This window comes from Pleurodeles waltl, chromosome 1_1, assembly GCF_031143425.1.
Source record: "Pleurodeles waltl isolate 20211129_DDA chromosome 1_1, aPleWal1.hap1.20221129, whole genome shotgun sequence".
In the NCBI taxonomy this organism is placed as follows: domain Eukaryota; kingdom Metazoa; phylum Chordata; class Amphibia; order Caudata; family Salamandridae; genus Pleurodeles; species Pleurodeles waltl.
Window position 1 is genome coordinate 364,670,583 of NC_090436.1, and position 21,404 is coordinate 364,691,986.

General features: G+C 46.8%; 1 protein-coding gene across 2 annotated transcripts in view; it reads left to right on the top strand.

Annotated features, from left to right (window-relative positions):
* Positions 1 to 13,637: 13,637 nt before the first annotated feature.
* NLN (neurolysin) overlaps positions 13,638 to 21,404 on the top strand; it is a 220,771-nt gene continuing 213,004 nt past the window's right edge. For both annotated transcript variants that reach the window (XM_069222853.1, XM_069222861.1), the window contains exon 1: positions 13,638 to 13,807. In XM_069222853.1, the coding sequence (XP_069078954.1) occupies positions 13,761 to 13,807 (47 nt within the window). In that variant the 5' untranslated portion in view covers positions 13,638 to 13,760. The remainder of the gene's footprint in view (positions 13,808 to 21,404) is intronic.

The following is a 21,404-nucleotide window of genomic DNA, read 5'->3' on the forward strand; positions in this document are numbered from 1 at the left end:
ATTGCGACCCTGTTTAGAGAGTCGCAAATTGAGACCGTCTAAATAAGAAATCGCAAATAAGGAATCCTTATTTGCGATTTCTAAAGCACATGTAACAAGCAATTCCTTAACGCAAATTGGGCATTAAGGAATCGCTATTTACCACTAAGTTGAACTTGGTAGTAACCATGTGCAAATTTGAAAAAAGCATTTAAAATGCATTTTTAAAATTTACATGTAAAGCACACATGTCCTTTTGACAAATTTTGGAAATGCAAAACATTCGCAAATATGGGCCTACAGGCCCATTGGTGCGAATGGGGGCCGGTATCGCAATTTGCGATTCGGTAATACCATTTGCGATTTTCACGTAATCGCTATTACTGAATCGCAAATGTGATACATTTCATTTTGCGAATCAGAAATAGAGATTTCTTAAAATTGCTATTTCCGATTCGCAAAAAGCCTTTTTCATACATCTGGCCCAGTATTTACAAAAATATATAATATGTACATAAGGCGGTACATTGTCCACTCAAAATGTCCGTGGGCCACTAGCCCAAAATGCACAGGCCAAGCCCACACTTGACTCCTGCCTCAATACGGAGAGAACACTGCAGGGGCATCAGGTTGAAAACACATAGGCACCTCAGGGGGGAAGGGTAGGGGGGGCACCTCAGCCAGAAGATGGAATAACGCCACTGCTCCTGGAGGGGGCTCCATGCCCAAAGCGATGTCCTGGGGAGTGCAAGGCCACAGTCTCTCAAATGGGTAGGTTGCCCACAGCGATGTCCTGGGGAGTGCAAGGCCACAGTCTCTCAAGTCTCTCACGTGGGTGGGTTGCCCACTGCTTGGTCCTGGGGAGTGCAAGGCCACAGTCTCTCAACTGGGTGGTTTGCCCACTGCTTGGTCCGGGGGAGTGCAAGGCCACAGTCTCTCAAGTCTCTCATGTGGGTGGGTTGCCAACTGCTTGGTCCTGGGGAGTGCAAGGCCACAGTCTGTCAAGTGGATGGCTTCTCCACTGGTTCTGGAGGGGGCTTTGTGCCCAGTGTGCTTCATCCTGCCAAGGATAGGGTGAGTGGATGCCTTCTTCCACTGGCTCTGGAGGGGGCTGTGTGCCCAGTGTGCTTTATCCTGCAAAGGATAGGGTGAGTGGATGCCTTCTTCCACTGGTTCTGGAGGGGGCTGTGTGCACAGTGTGCTTCATCCTGGCAAGGAGGGGGTGAGTGGATGCATATCTCCAATGGTTCTGAAGGGGGCTCTGTGCCCAGTGATGCAACACGTGGGGTGTGGCAGTTCACAGTCCCTCACCTGGGTGTGTGAGACATGAGATTTGCAGGGACCAGGTTGCATGATAGTCCACGGAGGCAGGGCTAGACTCCATCCAGCGGCGGCTACGGCTGCAAACTGGTGGTAGTGCCGGTACTGGTGGGGGTGCTGCCAGTGCTGGAGGGATGCTCGAGCCCATCTCAAGCAGCCTCGTACGGCTGCCCACTGGGGCTGTTGCTGCTGGCAGTGGTGCTTCTGTCAGCGGTGCAGGTGGTGGTGCTTGCGGCGGGGCTTGCAGCAGTGCAGGTGGTGGTGCTGGCCATGGTTCAGGTGCCAGTGCTGCCAGTGGTGGAGGGAGGCTCCAACCCTTCTCCTGCAGCCTCGTACGCTGCCCACTGGGGCTGCTGCTGCTGACAGTAGTGCTGCTTGCGGCAGGGCAGGTGGCGGTGCTTGCGGTGGTGCTAGTGGCGGGGCTGCTGCCGGTGCTGCCCGCAGTGCAGGTGGCAGTGCTGGCAGTTGTGTGGTAGCCACCAGGCCTTCACCTGCAGCCTCGGACAGCTGAAGTGCCTTGCCTGGTATTTTTTGCCCCTTCCTCATCTTGGCAGATGGTGGTGTCACCTTGGGTCTGGCAGCTGGAGTCTTTGAGGTGGCCTTGCTGGGTGGCTGTGGATTCTTCCCCTTGCTGGATCCTGTCCCCCTCTTCACCTTGCCAGGTGGCGGAATGGTTTTGGCCTTGTCAGGGGTTGGTGGCACCCTGGCTGGGCTGACGGGTGCCCATTTGAGCCTTTGATAGCTGCAGGAACCACAGCGGATGACGATTTGGTGGCTGAGGTGCTGGCCTGGGTTCTGGTCACCCTTTCCCAAGGGGAAGGATGGGGGGGAGGGGGAGGGAAGAGGTAAAAGTTGGCTAGGAAAAGTTTCATAGGGACACTGGGGCGGGAAGAGAGAGAGGCTTTGGGAGTGGAGGGAGAGGGACTGGTTGTAGGAGGTGTCTGTCTGCTGAGTTTGGGTGCAGGTGCATGGGCTGGATGCTATTGTGAGGTGGATGGCTGTTGGGTGGGTGCTTGCATTTGTGTACTTTGGGAGGAGGGGTCACAGACACACTGGGAGAGGACACAGGGGATGTGTGCATAGATATGGGGGTGGTGACTGCCATTGAGCGGTGTGTTGTGATGGGCGTGCTGGTGATGGAGGTAGTGGATGAGGATGTAGTGCATGCAGGTGTGAGTGGAGACGCTACTGGGAGGGAGGTTGAAGACGAGGAGGAGGGGGACACAGTGGAGACAGTGGATGTTGGTGTGTCTGCATGGGGATGGTGCTTGTGTGAGTGCCTATGTGATGAAGTGTTGTGCTTATGTTTGCCTGAGACACTTTTGTGTGTTGATTTGGGTCAATGCTGGTCTGAAGGTGTGCTTGGGATAGGCTGGGGTTGAGGGGATGGGGACTGGGTAGAGGAAGTTGGAGGGGGGAGGCTGGAGACAGGGACAACGGCTGCCATCAGTTCTGAGGCCAGAGCCTGAAATGCTCTCTGTTGGGCCGCCACGCCAAAGTGAATGCCCTCCAGGTATGCATTTGTTTGTTGCAAATGCCTCCCGACACCCTGGATGGCATTCAGAATGGTTGACTGCCCAACAGTGAGGGATCTCAGGCAGTCGAGAGCCTCCCCACTGAGGGCAGAGGGCTGACTGGGGCAGGGCCTGAGATGCCTGGGGCGAAGGAGATGCCCACCCTCCTGGGTGAGTGGGCACGGGAAACATGCTGAGGGGCTGCTGGGAGGGTGGTGCTGGTAGGGGGGGTGGCGGCTGTACCTGTAGTTGTGGTGGGCACAGAGGTGTCCGCCACCGCCAGAGAGCTTCCATTGGAGGAGGAGTCGCTGTCTGTGGTCTCCCCTCCTGTCCCCGTCCTGGTGCACCCCTCGCCCTCCATCCCACTGGCGCCCTCACCGTCAGTGGATTTGGCATCCAGGCCCATGTGGGATGCAGCTCCCTCTGTCTCCGGTGCCTCTGCTCCTCCGCCAGATGATGCTAATGCACACAAGGACAGGGTGACAAAACAAAAAGGGGGGGGGGCACAGAGGATACACTTGGTCAATGCCAACAACAACACTACCGTTGGCGTACACAACACGCAAGGAGCAGCCCTATGCACTAGGTCATGCACTACCAGTTACTAAGACAGTCACCAGCCCATGGGGTACAATGCCTAACGCCATTAGCTGCACACCTGAAACCCACAGGACCATGCCCAGTAGTAGATGCCCACTAACACTATTGGGGTAGGAGTGCTTCAGAGCCTGCCCAACAAGGGACCTACCCTGCCAGTTCGCCCTGGCCTAGGGCATCCACAGCCCACATACTCCACCCAGGTACAACCTTAACATGCGCAAAGGAATGATTCTGAATCTGTACTCACACCCTTGTGGCTGCTGTGATGCCTTCAAGTGCCCATCCAACTCCGGATAGGCTACTGCCAGGATGCGGAACATCAGGGGGGCCAGGGTACGACGGGCACCCCTTCCTCGTTGGGAGGCCAGCCCCAGCTGGGCCTCCGCCGTCTTCCTTGCCCAGCGGCGCAGGTCCTCCCACTGTTTGCGGCAGTGAGTGCTCCGCCTGTCAAAGACCCCGAGGATCCGCACCTCCTTGGCGATTGTGCGCCAAATACCCTTTTTCTGGTGGGCGCTGACCTGCATGGCAAAGACAGCAGAAAAGGGAATTTGTCAACCGTCCGGATCGTTACACTCATGGCCCACCAGATCCCTCCCATCCCCTGACGCACATAAATTGACCACCAAACATGCAGCACACTGGCCAGGACGCCTCTGCCCCCCCTACATGAGGCTTACACACATAGCACTCCCTACATTCATGGCCCACGCATCATCCTCACAGTATACTCACTTGTTTGTCTGGAGGACCGTAGAGTAACGTGTACTGGGGCAGGACCTCATCCACCAGTTTCTCCAACTCCTCTGCAGTGAAGGCAGGGGCCCTTTCACCAGACATGAGCCATTGTCGCTTCCATACAGAGGTCACAGCAGCACTTGCAGTGTAGGTCCTCTCCTGTTGAAGGTTAGGTAGCAAGTGAGTGAATAGATAGAAAATAGCGGTCACATCCGCGGCGGTGCGTACCATCACCGCCGGTGTACATCGCCATTGGCTTCTGGAACCCATAGGGCCCAATGATAACCAATGCGAAGTTGCGCAGCGGTCATCGACCGCCTACCAACGCCAGCGGAATTACCTCATTTCCACTTGTCCTTCCTCACAGGTCAGGCAGCTGCCATTTCAGGGGGGCACAGGGCATGGCACCTAACTGCTTCATAGCAGACATTGGCACAGCAACTGACTCTCGGATTCACATACTGGTTCTGTAAATGTAGAAATGCATCATTACTGCAATAGATGTATGATTATGACCCTCTGCTCACCGTTTTCCTCCATAGGGTTCGACCGCTGAGGATGAATATGAGATGGAGACATCCTCCAGTATACAGACCCCTGGTGGACCTTGCGGCAACAGAGGACAGACACATTATCATTACATACAGACTTGATCGGGCCACAATCCAAGAACTATGTGCCCAATTGGAGCCAGACCTGATGTCAGCTATCTGCCAGCCCACAGGTATCCCCCCTCTAGTGCAGGTCCTGTCAGTACTCCATTTCCTGGCAAGTGGTTCCTTCCAAACTAAAGTGGCCATGGCATCAGGGATGTCACAGCCAACGTTCTCAAATGTGTTGGCCAGAGTGTTGTCTGCCCTGCTGAAACACATGCGCAGCTACATCGTATTCCCCCAGGTGGAGGATTTGGCCACAGTGAAGGCTGACTTCTATGCTCTGGGACATATCCCCAACATTATTGGTGCCATTGATGGTACACATGTGGCATTTGTACCCCTCCCTCCCCGGAGAAATGAACAAGTGTTCAGGAATAGAAAAAGCGATCACTCTATGAATGTGCAGATGGTGTGTTTGGCTGACCAGTACATCTCCCATGTGAATGCCAAATATCCTGGCTCTGTGCATGACGCCTTTATCTTGAGGAATAGCAGCATCCCATATGTGATGGGTCAAGTCCAGAGGCACCGGTCCAATATCCTGTCCAATATCCTGTCCAAGCAGGGATCCTTACTCTAGTCAGGGTAAGAGAGTCACACTCCTAAGATAACCCCTGCGCACCCCTTTGGTAGCTTGGCATGAGCAGTCAGGCTTATTTCAGAAGGAATGTGTTAAGTATTTGTACCCACACACAGCAACACAGTGAAAACACTACAAATAGACACCACACCAGTTTAGAAAAATAGCTAATATTTATCTAAGTAAAACAACCACACCGTCATCCTGACCCAGACGTGTATTCCACAGCCTGGCAGAGGCACTAAATGGTTAAGCATGAAAATGCCAACTTTCTAAAAGTGGCATTTTCAAACACGTTAAAAAACACCTTCACTAAAAGATATATTTTTAAATTGTGAGTCCAGGGTTTCCCCAAGAGGCTTGAAAGAGGCAATAATAGTTAATACTAATGCTCTATTTGGGGTGGTGTGGTCGAGCAGTTAAGCTTATCAGAGGTTAGTGTTAAGCATTTGTTGTACACACACAAGCAATAGAAGAAACACACACTCAATGACTTAACTCCAGACCAATAGGTTTTTATATAGAAAAATATTATTTTGTTACTTTATTACTAGAACCACAAGATTCAGTTCAGAAATAATTACTGTTGCAGGTAAGTACTCAACAGAGATATCAATGTAACTTTGTTTCACTTTAGTAAAGAAAACAGTTTTTAAGTAAACAGAGAATATCTATTTCAAAAGTGGACACTGCATTTTTCAGAACAGTTACTGGGGGAAGAAAATAAAGTACAGTTTTAAAGTAAATACATGACTCACAGTTCCAGTCTCTTGGGTATAGGTAGTCCACCGTTGGGGGTTCCAGTTAAGCCCAAAAACCCACCACCAGCAACACGGGCCGGTTGGGTGCAGAGGTCAAAGGGGAGCCAAATTAACGTGGGCCCCTATGGAGACAGGGGGTACTCGGAATTCGGTCTACCAGCAGGTAAGCACCCGCGGCTCAGAGGGCAGACCGGGGGGAATTAGAGGAGCACTGGAGGGGCCCCAAGTAGGCACCAATCCCACACCCTCAGTAGCAGCACTGGGGAGGCCAGGTGCAAACAGGGTGTCGGGTTTCCAATGAAAAGCTGTGAGGGGACACCGGAGCTCACTCCGGGGCAAGGTCCGGGGGGGGGCTCGGGCACACCACTGGTCAGAGAGGGAAGAGAGCTGCATGTTGATTGCTGCTGTACCGGGTGTCAATTTCTCCAAAGCCTGGGTCCTTTGGGTGCAGTGGGTCCTTTGGCGTCGGTTATCTTCGTCCAGGGCAGTCGCGGTCTTAGGGTCCTCGGGATTCCCTCTGTAGGCGTCGTCGTGGAGGGGTCAACCCAGGGTGGGCTCTTGGTTGCCGTCGCTGGGGGTCCTCTCTGGTCAGTTGGGCCACTTGGACTCAGGATGTGGGCGTCGGTTGCAGAGTGGTTAGGACTCAGGCTTCTGGAGTGAGGTGGGAGTTCCTTTAGGTGAGGTTTCTTCTTTTCTTCTCTGGACAGGGCACCTGTCCACAGGAGTTCTTGATCCTCTGTGATGCAGGCAGTGCTCTGGAGGTTTTTCAGAGGTCGCTGGACCTGCAGGACACATCGCCTTTCTTCTGCAGGTTCTTTGAAGCAGGAGACAGGCCGGTAGGGCTGGGTCCAAGTCAGTTGTTGTCTTCTTTCCTTTTCTGCTGGGGTTTCAGCTAAGCGGTCCTCCTTGTGAGGTCGTCGGGAATCTGACTAGCTTGGTTCAAGGAGTCCTTAAATACAAGATTTAGGGGCGTTTTTAGGATTAGAGGGCAGTAGCCAATGGCTACTGTCCCTGAGGGCAGCTATACCCTCCTGGGGCCCACTCTCTCTGGGGAGGGTGGTACATTCCCATCCCTATTGTCCTGATCCTCAAAACCAAGATGGAGGATTCTGCAAGGAGGAGGGCACTTCAGCTCTGGACACCTTAGGGGTGGTCCTGGCTGAGGCAGTGACTCCTCCTTGTTTTTCCTAACTATCCCTCTGGACTTGCCACCAAAAGTGGGGCTTTGTCCGGGGGCTGGCCATTTCCACTAGCTGGAGTGCCCTGGGGCATTGTAATGCGAAGCCTGAGCCTTTGAGGCTCACCGCTAGATGTTACAGTTCCTGCAGGGGTGGGGTGTGAAGCACCTCCACCCAGTGCAGGCTTTGTTTCTGGCCCCAGAAAGCACAAAGGCTCTCACCCCAGGGGGACAGAAACTCTTCTCTCAGTGGGAGGCTGGCACAGACCAGTCAGTCCTGCACTGAAGGATTGGGTAAAATGCAGTATTATCTCTAAGGTGCCCTATGTGTGCATTTTTAATAAGTCCCACACTGGCATCAGTGGGGGTTTATTGTACTGAGAAGTTTGATACCAAAGTTCCCAGTATTCAGTGTAGCCTTTATAGAACTGTGGATTTTGTTTTGACAAACTCCCAGACCATGTACTTAATATGGCCACACTGCACTTACAATGTCTAAGAATGGACTTAGACACTGTAGGGGCATATTGCTCATGCAGCTATGCCCTCACCGGTGGTAAAGTCACCCTGCCTTAGCGCTTTAAGGTCTGCTAGAGGGGTGACCTACCTATGCCACAGGCAGTATTTTGTGGGCATGACACCCTGAGGGGGATGCCAAGTCGACTTTGCCTTTTTCTCCTCACCAACACACAATCTGCAGTGGCAGTGTGCATGTGTTAGGTGAGGGGTCCCTTAGGGTGGCACAACACATGCTGCAGCCCTTAGGGACCTTCTCTGGTCACAGGGCCCTTTGTACCACTGGTACCTTTTACAAGGGACTTATCTGTGTGCCAGGGGTGTGCCAACAATGGTACATTTTTAGTGAAAGAACACTGGTGCTGGGACCTGGCTAGCAGGGTCCCAGCACACTCTCAGTCAAGTCAGCAACAATATCAGGCAAAAAGTGTGTGTGTGTGTGTGTGTGGGGGGGTAATTGCAACAAGGGCCATTTTCCTACACAAGCCACCCCCTTCCCCCCAGCCCCCAGACCAGGAGACTCAGCCAAACCTGCAAGAGTCCTCCAAGTCTGTAAGGCGAGGAAGAGCAGGGAAACAGGCTGTTTTGTTGCAGGGCCTACTTTGCCTTACATCATCCTGTCTAGGTCATTCCCTCTGTGGAATGGACCTACCTCGACAATGATAGGACCCAATCTGAATTGCCTCTTGTCTGTGTTTTTAGTGTCTTCACCCATTCTTTTTATTTTCTGGTTAGAGGTATCCACCTTTGCTAATCCTATCTTAGCCAGTGCCACCCCTAGCTTACCCAAAGAGGTTACCCACAGCTGGAGTAACCCCACCATGACCAACAGGGTCAGGGGGCCTAACATGCTATTTGGCATGTGGTCAGACTACCATGCCAAGGACAGTGCAGCCATAAAGGCTAACACCCAGCAGAGGCCACTGACAGCTGTCATTGTCCAGAACCACACCTTCAGCTCTTCACCAACAAGGGAAGGGTCTAAGTTACAGGCTTCTTTCAGTTCAGGGTTCCTGTCTGCTGTGCTAGAGTGGGAGGTTGCTACTTCTTGTAGTAAACACCCTTCTTCCACTCTTTCTTCTGTTAGCTGAGGAGCCACCCACTCATGCTTAACCGTTGCCTGACTAGTCAGGACTTCTTGTGGGTCAGGTTGGACTTTACCAGTGCCACTTTTTGAGTTCTCCCCTACTGGAGCCGAATCTCCTGGGTTTGCTGGAACCTTGGCTAAAGGTTGTCCACCTTTCCTGCACTGGTTTCTCTTTTTCCTCTTCTGGGGTCTACCTTTAGACACTGCAGGGGCAGTACCTCCAGAATCCTTGGGAGAGGGCTGGTACTGGACCAGTTCCTCTTTTGGGCTCTGACTAACCTCTGGGTAGTAATTTCCTAAGGAGAAAATCGGGGGGGGGGGGCTGTACTGATTACCACCCTTCTCCAGATAAATGTCTCACCCACTTCTAGGGGCACTAAAGCCATAGGCCTATTAGTGACCTTGTCTGGGCTAAACCTTACTCCGGCAGTCTCACCTGGGATGTACTGGTTTGAGAGCACCAGTCTGTCATGCACAATAGTGTTTGCCCTTAGGGACCTTCCCTGGTCACTCTGCTCTTGGTACCACTGTTACCTTTTGCAAGGGACTTATCTGTGTTCCAATTGTGGAAACAATGGTACATTGTTAGTGAAAGAACACTGATGCTGGGGCCTGCTTAGCAGGGCCCCAGCACACTCTCAGTCAAGTCAGAATCAATATCAGGCACAAAGTGGGGGAGTGGGGTAACTGCAACAAGAGCCATTTTCCTACAGAGCACTTGCAGTTTAGCACTGATCAGGAGAGGTAAAGTGCCCAGAGTACCAAAACCAGAAAAAACTAAATCCAACACACAGTCAAAAATACAGGAGGCAGAGGCAAAAAGATAGGGGAAACCATGTCAAGGATGCCAGGTCTAACGCCTGAGATAAAGCTCTTTGGACAGTCACTAAGTAAGTCGAAGGTTCAAATCCTGGTATCTCAAGGTCATGTGTCTGTTTATTTACGAGTGTTCTGAATGTTAAACATTCCTAGTGATGACACATTTCTGTCTCTTTCCCATCAAAACCTTTGGGTTGAATATCATACTTATGTCTGGAGAATCCAGGGTACAGAGTGGCCTGTGTCTATGGATTCAGACCCTCACACTGAAAGTAGAGGGTTCAAGTCTAGGTGTGTCTGTGGTCATTTCCCGACTTTCAATTCTTTTCAACTTCAAACATTAAGGTACATACATTTTTATTTTCAATGTATCCTAAAATATCTCATTGTCCGTATATAATTCATCAAATCCTAAAATGCCTCTCTCTCTCTCTCAATTCCTTTCTGTCAATCTCTTTCTCTAAATCTCTCTCAATCTCTCACTTTCTCTCTCTCTGCCATCCCATAATGGGATAGAAGAGAGAGAGAGAGAGAGAAAGGACAGAGAGATTGGTAATGCAATGGTCTCTCCAAACAATGACTTCAAAGCTTCACACTAGCAAGATGTTTGATCGGAATGTTTATAGATACGTTTTGAAGCAATGCAGAAGAGAGTGACTTCTGGCCTACTGGTAAAGCTCTTGGGTTACCATTTAGTAGGTGGAAGTTTCAAATCCTAGTATCTCATGGCTGTGTGTCTGTTTATTTGCTAGTGTTTTGCCTGGTAAACATTCCTAATGATGGAACATTTACGTAATTTTCCCGTCAACATCTTTGACTGGACTGTGGAAAAGAAGGAGTCATTAATGGCATGGTTGTCAAGGTCCCAGATTCTCATCCTGAACATTGAGGATTCCAGTCTAGGTATGTCTGTGGTCATTGCCCTTCTTCAGTTTCTTTTCGACTTCAAAATTGTAAGGTACATACCAAAAGGTCATCTCACTCTTTATATGTGAAAAATACATTTTTCTTTTCAATTTGTCTGGAAATATCTAATTCAAAGTATTTCATTCATCCAAGTCTAAAAAAGGCCTCCGTCTCTCTCTCTCTCTCTCTCTCAATTTCTCTCTGTCAATCTCTTTCTCTAAATCTTACTCAACCTCTCACTTTCCTTCTCTCTCTTCTATCCCATAATCAGATGGAGAGAGATGGCAAGATGTTTGGTTGGGATTTTATAGATAACTTTTGATGCATAACAGAACAGAGTGACTTCTGGCCTTATGATAAAGATCTTGGACTGTTACTCAGTAGGTTAAAGGTTCAAATCTGAGTATTTCATGGCAGTTTATCTGCTTATTTACTATTGTCTTGAATGTTATTCATTCCTACTGATAGAACATTTATCTCTTTTTCCATTCAAAATCTTTTGGTTAAATGTCTTAGTTATATCTGGAGACTGCACAATACTGAGTCACCTGTGGCCTAGAGCAACTGTAGTCAGGGAAGCCTCCTCAGGGGGTCTGTGACTGCTTACAAAATGAAATAATATTAACAAATTAATAAACATTATTATATAAATAAAGTGGCTAAATATACAATTGACTATTTTAAAATATACCGTAAATATCAAGGAATTCGAAATTGGAGGCTAAAAATAAAATGATTATCCTCTGATTGATTTGTTGAAGTAATGCAGGTGCATCAATCAGAATATAGTATGGACGATGTGTGTCTTCAACCGAATTGAGGAAAGCTCCATTAATTTTTTTTTTGTATATATATATATATATATATATGTTTGCAAATAAATAAAATGCTATAATTTTTGTATGTGTTTGACGGAATGCTTGTTTCTGTATTTTTTGTGTATTGTTTTGCGGTTCAAATCATTGATAATGTTTAGGCTGGGGTCTCCAGCTTCCAGTTATGACTCAGTGGGGGAGGGGTGGCCTCGGATTCCAATAATGATTCAGTGGGGGTCCACGGGTTCCAGTAATGGTAAACTGGGGTCCAGAGAAGTCAAAAGGTTGAGAACCACTGGCGTAGGGGTTACACACATGACTGTTTGAACTCAATGTGGCTTCCAGAAGTTATCAAATGTGTTACCTCTTTATTTTTTAACTCTATAGCCCTGGTGTAGGTATGGGCACACGTGTTAAGTGAACAATACTGCACTGGGCTATGTTTTATGGCACCTACAGACACTTTTACTATACTGGGCTGATAGGATTGTTGCACACAATTACTTTTTAAATGGAAGGGGCTGGAAGTAGGGTGAAGGCCTGGCAGTTTTTTGCCTTAGCAGGAAGTGTGAGGAAAAAGATACCCTGTCAGTTCACTTTTAGGGTAATTCTCATGTGAATTTAAAATGTTGCTGGTTGACAACTATTATATTTTTTTAAGCACAGGCTTACAACTCACCTTCCAAAAGCCATAAGCTACAGATGTTATTGCTATTATTTACACCGAACATAGACTGGCGCACAACAAAAGTAAACAACAATCTTAAATGGCTCCAACACCTGTTAACGATATTTATGCATTTGCTCCAAACAAATAGCTACTGCTGGATTGCTTTAGGCACTCATATCAGGAGTAAAGTAGATGTGGTGGCTTCTATAGAGAGACGTCTTCAATATTTACATAATGCATGTGGTGATGCAGGGCTCACACAGATCTATCAGTGCCCTCCTGAAGCACACCATACCGTTATGGTGCAGCAGGGCACACACAAAGATCTGGTGATGCCCTCGTGGATGAGACGGTAGCATACCATGATGGTACAGCAGGGCACACCCAGAGCTCCGACGGTGCCGTCATGGTACTCTGCCATGCGATCGCCCAGAGCGAGTGGGTGTGGAGTAATGTAAACGGTGTGTGGGCAGAAGAGGCTCCCCGATCAAGGAGAAACTGTGGGAGTTTCCTGCTGAGACTGCAGCCTGTCCACAGCATGTGTCCAGAGACACCATACTTTGCCCATGGGACACACAGCGTGCTACATTCATCCACAAAGTGCTGGGGTGGAAACAAGACAACACCAACAAGAAGAAGGTGGGTGAGGCAAGAGAAAACATAAAACAGAAGGAACAAGGGCAGGTGGGCAGATAAGGGAAGCATAAGTAGGAAGGAACACAAGAAGGAGACGTGCGGAAAAGAGCCAGATGAAAAGGACAGACTCTGGGATTGAGCTTAAAGACAAAGAAAAAAGTAGCGCTTATAAAAATGAGCAGTGGAAGCACACATACAAGTAATGTGTCTTTGCTCCTGGGGATGGACAAACACAGGAAGAGGAAAGAAGCTTACAGCAGCTGCCAATCAGAAGCAATCAAATGAGAGGGTCATTTAAGTCAACCATTGGTAAGCAATGTGCGATATTTTAAGCCCTCTTATGGAAAATAAAATGCCTGAAGACGCAGTCAAGGCGAGATTTAAAAATAGGCAAACATTTGCGTTGTAGTGAAACAATGACAAACGCTAAAGGCGCATTTCCCTTGGGCTTCGGAACAATAAAAGCCTGTAAGGAGTGTGGGTCTGTAACAGCGCACCCCTGGTGAACTTCCACCTTTATTGTAAGTACACTTTGTAGCAGCAGCAGCAAATGTGTGTCTGAAGATGCACTAGAAAAAAACATGAAGGCACCAAAGGCGTCAGCGTGCAGTCCGAGCCTCCTTGGCCTAGGGCTTTTAATAACTAATGGAGGTTGGGGCTCCTTCACACGCGACCACCCCCTGAATTGTGCCTTACACTACGTCTTAAAAATCTTTAAAATGTAAACTTTCTTCTTGAATTTTCCGGCCTGACCCTAACATGTCCACAGCTCAGAAATCGTATCTGCCCATGCGCAGTCCGCGATGCCTCTCTTTGTGAGCATAGTGGACCACAGTCCCTGTTCCATTGGTTCTTGATTGCCGCATGCGCAGTGTGCAGCAAAAGGCATTTGCCTTAATGTCAACACATGGCGATGGAAGACACAACCTGTGTTCCCTGAAAGAAGACTCACGAGTTGCTGAAAGCCTATTTATAACCGCTATCGGGTCATGTGGAGTCTCCGACGTCTGGCTCTAGTCCAAGTATCCCCTCTCAGGTATCAGTCTTAAGAAAGAATGTGTCGTTGGGATTGGAGAAACACTGCAGAACCCTCCATAATGACATCTTTTAATGCTGGATATTGTAGACGGGGTCGCATAGACTTTGTCTACCATATTGGGTGTGGGTAAATACACGTGTTCTCTGTGATGTATTTCTATAATATTAAAAGCGGCTTTGATAAGTGTGGTCGTTTAAATGTGCACCGCTACCCAAACAAGTATTTGCAATGTAGTAGGTCTCGCATTTGCGGGAGTTAGAGCTATGTGTTTTGGTTTGGAGTGTAGTGGATGTATCTGATGTAGAGTGGAATTATGTGGGTTGCATTGGAATTGTTAGTTGTGGAGATGTGTGGGTTGGAATTGTGTGGTGTCAAGTGTTTTGGAGTAGTGACATTGGGCCAGATGTAGCAAAGGTTTTTACCCATTCTGTGTCTATGAGAAAAAGTGTTCGTACATATGGCCCTTTATGTGGCATGGTGAATAGATAGGGGTGAGAGCTGCACCAAATAGATAGAAAGGAAGATAGAGAGGGATAGTTAGTTTGTTCAGGAAGTGGTAAATGAACTTGAGACAGAAGAGCAGAAAGAGTGTTTAGCGAGAGCTACTGGATTTGCCAATGTCTTTAAGCTATGTTGTAGAGCATTGTGGGTGCATTTTCAAAATATATGTATTTGAGTTATAAATCATGTGGCACTGTGAAGACTTTTTACAGATGGTGTTATCTTGGTACCAGACGCATTGCAGTTGTGGCAGTTGTGTATTACACATTAGGAGTAAATCCATATAAATAAAGCCTTTATTAAATTACTGCTGGCAAACATCTCATGCACCCTGGTGATCAGTGCTGGTAGTAACTTGGCATATAAGGACCACTGATTTAACCTTGTCTGATGCAGTCACTATTACAACACTAATAACGTTAGTAGCTCTCGAAAGGTGATTTACAAAAACCTAGAATTTCAAAGGGAATATCATGGCTTGTAGGGGCATTTCTTGTTTTTCGGCCATATGGGTTTATTAGGGTTGTATTCGTAAAGACTCCCTAGAACACGTTCTCACACCTTGCGCCTGCAGTCACAAAGTGATCACTAATTTCATCATCTCTCTGAAGTATGTGTAATTTTGTCTCAGGGCCATTCCTCCCACTGATGCTCCACACACAGCTCCTTTGCAAGAATCTGGGTTAAAATTCAAGGGTGCTGGTGAACCTGATGCTCACTGTCCCTCCCAGAGCTCTGCAGTGTGATTCAGGCAGAAAGTATGGGCTGGAGACCTGTGTGTGTGTGTGTGTGTGTGTTTTTACGTGTGTGGTGCGTGCATGTGTGTTTTGCTAGTTTTTACTTTCTCTCAACTATCTTTAACATGTGGTCCTGCACACGTGTGCATGAGCGTAAGTGTGCAATACTTGCTTTTGTGTATGTGCTGTACGTGCCATCCATGTATGTGTTGTGCATATGTGCATGTGCTTGTGTGTACTTGGATGAAGTGCTCCCTCACCGTTAATGAGGGAGCAGCAGGCAGGGGGAGGGGCAGGATGAAAGAAATAGTACCTCAGTCACGTCAGGAGCAGCGGAGGGCACTCATTGAGTTAAATCAATCAGTGCTTCGTCCCTGCTCCACAGACAGACTGGAAATGATGTCAGACCTGAAGTAAACGAGTTCCAAGGCTTTGAAGAAGAGTGCCATGCAAGCCAACAAATGGTGAGCGACATGCAGGCTCCAAGCCCTTTTCTAACTACAACAGCGTTTCGCAAGTGATACGCATGCGCTAGCACATGCTATCACAGGCTTGACCCTAAACAAGCATTTGCAATGTAATAGGTCTCACATGTGTGAGAGTTAGAGCTATTGGCAATGGAAATGGCAATGTCTTTTACCTATGTGTTTTGGTTTGGAGTGTAGTGGATGTATGCCAGTTGCCAAAGCAACCCTCCCAGGCCTGTCGCTAAAAGAGAGAAGACACAACAAGGCTGCCATCTTGAGTGTTTTTGCCTAATTCCTACAGACTGGCTGTGATACGCTAGAGATGCAACCCTTTCTAGTGTGTTTACCTAAAGGTTTATAGCACCAAACAAGGCACAAAGAGACACCTTTGTGGCATTTACCCGGAGAATGAGGGGTCAAAAGAGTTAGGGGCAGTTAGGGCGCAGCCTATATTTCTGTGTTAAACCTTTAAAGGAATTATTCCTCTACATTGACAATACCAGCCTAACTTTTTAAAACATTGACTGTATACAAAGAGAATAACAGAAGCGGCAGCTTAACTGAACAGGAGGGTTGAAATGGGTGCAGATTGGTGAAACACAGCTTCAGTGGTAGAAGGGCCGACAAGATAGGTTCCTGAGGTGTGACATTTGTGACCTTGGGTCAGTGTTTTAAATGGAAATGCTGAAGGGCTGGCATTCTGTGTTCATTTAAAGCACAGCTTTTGGTTAATAATCTTATGACAGCCCTCAGCTCAGGACTGGACTCTGTAGAACAGATACGTGTACCTGAATCTCCTGGGCCTTGACAGTGCCTTTTCGCTGCATACATTTGTGCACTGGCTGATGTTTTTGAAGTCCGAATGTTCTCTGTTGTGGTGGCTACTCAAAATTTGAAGTCTTGGCCTTACCATCTGGACCACCCAGAGAAGAGCGGGAAGCCTGGGTTTGGACAACAGTTATTTTTTTTCCGCCTAGACCAGTGGTGCCCAATGAGGTTTCTACATTTTTACAGGATTTTAAAAGGATTCAAATGTGTTTTTTTTTGGGGGGGGGGAAATCCAAAGTAGGTCCAGAACCATGCCAGAGTTTCCTGATACCCACATAAGATAAATTACATAAAAATAAATTATATTCAACTTATTTACACAGTTTGTTACCTACCCTGCAAGCCTGGCATGGATCCTGCCTGTTTGTTGTCCTTTACAAAAAAGATGACGGCCACAATGAAATATTTGGGTTATATAAGTACATGAGTGGTGGTCCTGGTGGCCACAGTTTGTGAAACAACAGTTCTCCTGTTTAAAACATCTCCTGCCCATGGAGTCTTAACTGTTATTGTCCAGGATTGACTTTGAGATGTAGTCCTTGGGGCGTGTACCCTTATAAACAAACACACATATATCCCCAAAGTCACGGGGAGGCGTGGTGAAGCACTGAGAGGAACATCAATAGAAGAAGAAGTGGGGAAAAAGGCCACTTGATGGGGTCAGAAAGATATTTTCTTGACATTTATTTTCCATGTACTTGGTAACCACGACAATCAGAAATAATGCATAAAGTTTACATCAAATGATCTATGGGAACTTAGTGGAGTGGTTACATGAAGCCTGGGTTAGAAGCAAGGAGAGCAGGTTAAACATTACTGGACTGTGACAGACGATGCGTGGATCAGTATACACAAAGAGTCTAGAGGGTGATGGGGAAGCGCTCTGCGCCTGTGACAGCGACTGTGGGGGGTATTTGAGGTGGTGCCTCTTCAAGCAGGAAGCAGTGCTATTCGAGCGCTGTTTTAGACAGCGTTTCCGAAAGTGGCATCCACAAGGTCGCAGTAGCTGTGAGGGTTCTGTCATGAAAGCTATGGCACCAATGAATTCTGAGAGGAGGAAGTGATGGAGTTTGCTCCACTTTTGTGCCCTATGGATACGCTGCTCCTCTCACTGTGGCACCCTTGTGTTAGCATCTTTGCTCAACAGGGGTAGGAAAATGGCTGCCTCTACCAACGGAACTCTGTTTGAAGAGGCCCAATTTATATCCAAAGGCTAGATGTTTTTTGCTATCAAGGTTGAGGCAGTGAAGTGCATGGGTCTGGAGTCACGGCTCCTTTTCCACCATTTTGGAGACACCACCTTTCGCCATCTTGCCTAGAACTAATCTGAGTGCTTGGTTGGTGACCCTGCAGGCAGGTTATCAAGAGCGTGTGTTATCACCAGTGTTAAGCTCTACTCAGGTCAGTTGGTCAATGCATCCACTGCAGAGGTCTTGACAGAACGAGAATGTCGCAGATTACAATCCTGACATAGAGTTTTTACCTTGTCATCTCTGCAAGGTTGATGCAAATGAATTATAGCGATTTTGCTAAGAATGACACCTGCTTTGCAGCACTGTGAAATGGCAGAACCTGTATTACTAAGCGCTATATGTGAATAATAAAAACAAGTTATTCCCAGACTGCCCCAACACGCACCAGATACAGAACCCTAGGGGAGAGGGTGTGGCGCAAGGGCCAGAGCTGCCGTCTTCGGAGCTGATGATCATGGTTCGGGTCTCTGTGCAGGCTCAACATCCTGTGATTTTGGCAAATCACATAATCTCCGCTTGCTACCAAAAATGAATGTGTTCTTGTGTAATGTAACTGGTGCTCCTATAAAGTGCTGTAATACTTTTATATTGAGTTTGCGCAATAAAAAACTGCAAAAAAATTAAGCGTTCCAATACCTTGGTGTGTAATTTTGCGCTTCATAAAACTTCAAAAAAATAAAAAATGCCCTGCAGACATTGCAAAGAAACTGCAAGATGCCCGAAAACAAGGAAGAGGAAGAAACAACATATTGCCATGAGCGCGAAGTGACAACGCAAAAGAAAACAAAGGAGTACAGGGCAAGCGGCCACGGGGGCACAGGAGTTAACAAGTGACAGCAAGATGAGGGTGATTTGGTGGCAGGACAAGCAAGAATATGGTGTGTGGAGTGCGATTTAAGCAATATGGACGAAGCAGTAGGGTTATGTACAGTGTCCCTGAGCTCAGCATTGTAAGCACATTGACTCACAGGAGCAGGAAACCCAGGAAAAAAAAGTCCAGAAAGAATAGATAAACACGACAAAGCGTAATTATACAGTAGTAAGTCCCTGCTCCCAAAGAGAAAAAGAAGGGACAAAGAGGCATGACTGACCACTAGCAAGCAAGGATTTTTAAATGACACTGAAACGAACAAATGAAATGGCTTTAAGCCCATAGGAGTAAGTATACTAAAAGTATACAAGAGGCTGTATGCTCAACCTAAAAACGAGTTACACATGTGTGTTTAGCATGTTTTTAGTTACTTTCTATTTGGGCTGCTGACACAGTATGATTAAACCACGCTAGTCGGTCTGTTCGCATCCAAGCTGTTTCCGGTTTTGTCCTGTCATGGGTATCCATCTTTGATGGACGTTCAGAGTGCGGTCTCTTGCACTGTCGGCGATCTAGTAACCTCACTCCTTAAATAGCAATATAAAAAACTCTCTTAATTACTGAGCCAGTAAACTGATATTTGTTAGGGTGTAAATATTTCAGTGGAATGGTCTTTAACATTATCGTATACCAATTCCACCCCGCCCCCAAAAAACAACTGAATACTTTTATAATTACACAGCAAAAACTTTTCTCGCCTGATTGGAAGCTAGGTGTTAAGGACTGATTTGACACTTATGATATTTAATATCACCCCTGCATCATTTGCCAATCCTTCAAAAATGTCCTGTTAGCCGTGCAGCCTACCCGGCCTCCAAAATATTTATTCTCTCTCTCCTTGGCTCCAACCACCTTTTGACATAGTGACATGTCCCCTTTTAAACCTGTAAGCAGAAAACTTGTCAAAACGAGAGCCCTTGTTTTGACAAGTTTTTTGCTTGCTGGTTTTAAAAAGGTGGTATCCAATGGTTTTATTGCAACAAAACCTACATCACATACAATACGGATTCAACAATATTTTTTGTTTTGCGATATCTCATTGGGTTTTAATACATATTGGTCCTCATACAGGGTGTTATAGTACCACTGATTAATAGTTCACCACCCATTATACAGTGTCGTAGTTTCCACTTTGGCGTAGCACAGAACTCAACTTTGCCGAGCAGGTGGTATTTGTACGGGCCATGTCCATGCAAATGAGAACTATGAATGCCGTAAAAGTGAATTTATGGACAGTCTCCCTACACTTTCTAATTTAGGGGAATAGACCATGCTCCTCTGGGAAGCCTGAGTTTTTACTTCTTTGGATTTGCTTTCCATCTTCAAGCTAAATTCAGAGTCAAGGGATTACATAATTCAGACATTCCATTTCTGTATTGTAATTGCATGATAATCGCATTTATATAGCACTTACTACCCCTGGAGAGGTTTTTGAAGGGCTTCAAGGTGGATAATATGCTACTCTGGAACCCAAGATTAGTTGTTAATCCAGTGGTTATTGTTATAGGGATTAGTTTTGTGCTCTAAAGGAAACTTTTCCATGCTTTGACTGCAGTTTCTCTGTGACAGATTAAATTGATAAGAGCTAAGTGTTATTCATTAGTTGGGGGCTATGTGAGTTCATGCAGATGGTGTGATGAATAGATAGACTGGAGGGTATGTAATAACGTTGGTTTCAGGAATATTGTTTCACAGAATGAGATATGATCTGTGAGGTGAGGGGTAGGCAGAGATTAAGGCAGACACGCATGCAGTTTAGAAAAGCTAACTTCAGCAAGAGTAAGGTATGTAGAGGGTGGAAGACAATAAAAGGGTTATTTGAAAGAAAGGAAAGAGAAACAATTGATAGTCTCAAATTAACGTTAATTTTTCAGGCTGGGTTTTAGGTGTGTAGTGGAAGGAGGCCTTTTGAGTCAGCATATAATCTGAAGAGGTAAACACTTTAGAAGTAAACAACTTTCATATTAGACTCCCTATTGTTCTGTAGCCAGGATGATTTTCTGTGTTGAGGAAGATGTTTGAGAGCATAAATTCTATTAAAGAAGGAGGCTCTGACTGTAAACTGAGTCGTCAATAATTGTATGGGGAAGTACATATGTGGTAACGACGGACCACAAACTCTTAAGAAGCTTTTGCTTGCAAGGATTTGGATAAAATCTCACAAGGGATCTGCTTCTTGGCAACACAACAACATGGGCATACCTTTGAAGTGAAATTTGTTCTAAGAAGGATAGTTTTTTTTACCAGATTGCATGTCTGTGATCCATTTTAAGGGAGGTGCAATTGAAGGTAGGGAAGAAAGAGCATAGAGCATAGAACCAGGTGTGTGAGTAAGTAATAGGCAATGAAAAAGTGTGAAGGAGAAGAGGGATTTTAGTTGGTTATTGTTATGTTGAGTTTGAAGGGCTTATTTAAAGGTGATAGATTTATTCCTCTGGTCTTTTAAGGAAGAGACAGCAACATATGGGACCAACTTAATCTAAACACAGAATCAGGCATGAGTACTGGGGGCTGAGGGTAGACAAGCAACCGGAGAGCCTATAAAAGACTGTGTAGAGTGGTTTAACAGTGACAAGGTAAGGAAGACAGTAACTCTTCACTGCTATTGAGACACCACACCTGGTTGATTACTGTGGGAGAAATGTATTCTTGTTATTATTGACCTCTTTTGTGCTTTGGGTCTCACCTGCAGAATACAGTCGTATTAAAGGACAACTACTCGATGTAGTTAAATTCTTAACGGAGACATTTAACGTGAAGGGACATATTTTACTCATCCACTTACACACCTGGTTCAATAGCTTATCCTTCTTAACCCCTCACTCCTTTTCTGCAACCTTTTTAAATGATACTGGTGTTAAGTTTGTGTCTGCAGAAAATGCGAAATCCCTAAAAAAGAAGTTTCCTCTGGCTTTGGTTATCCCTAGCTCACACATC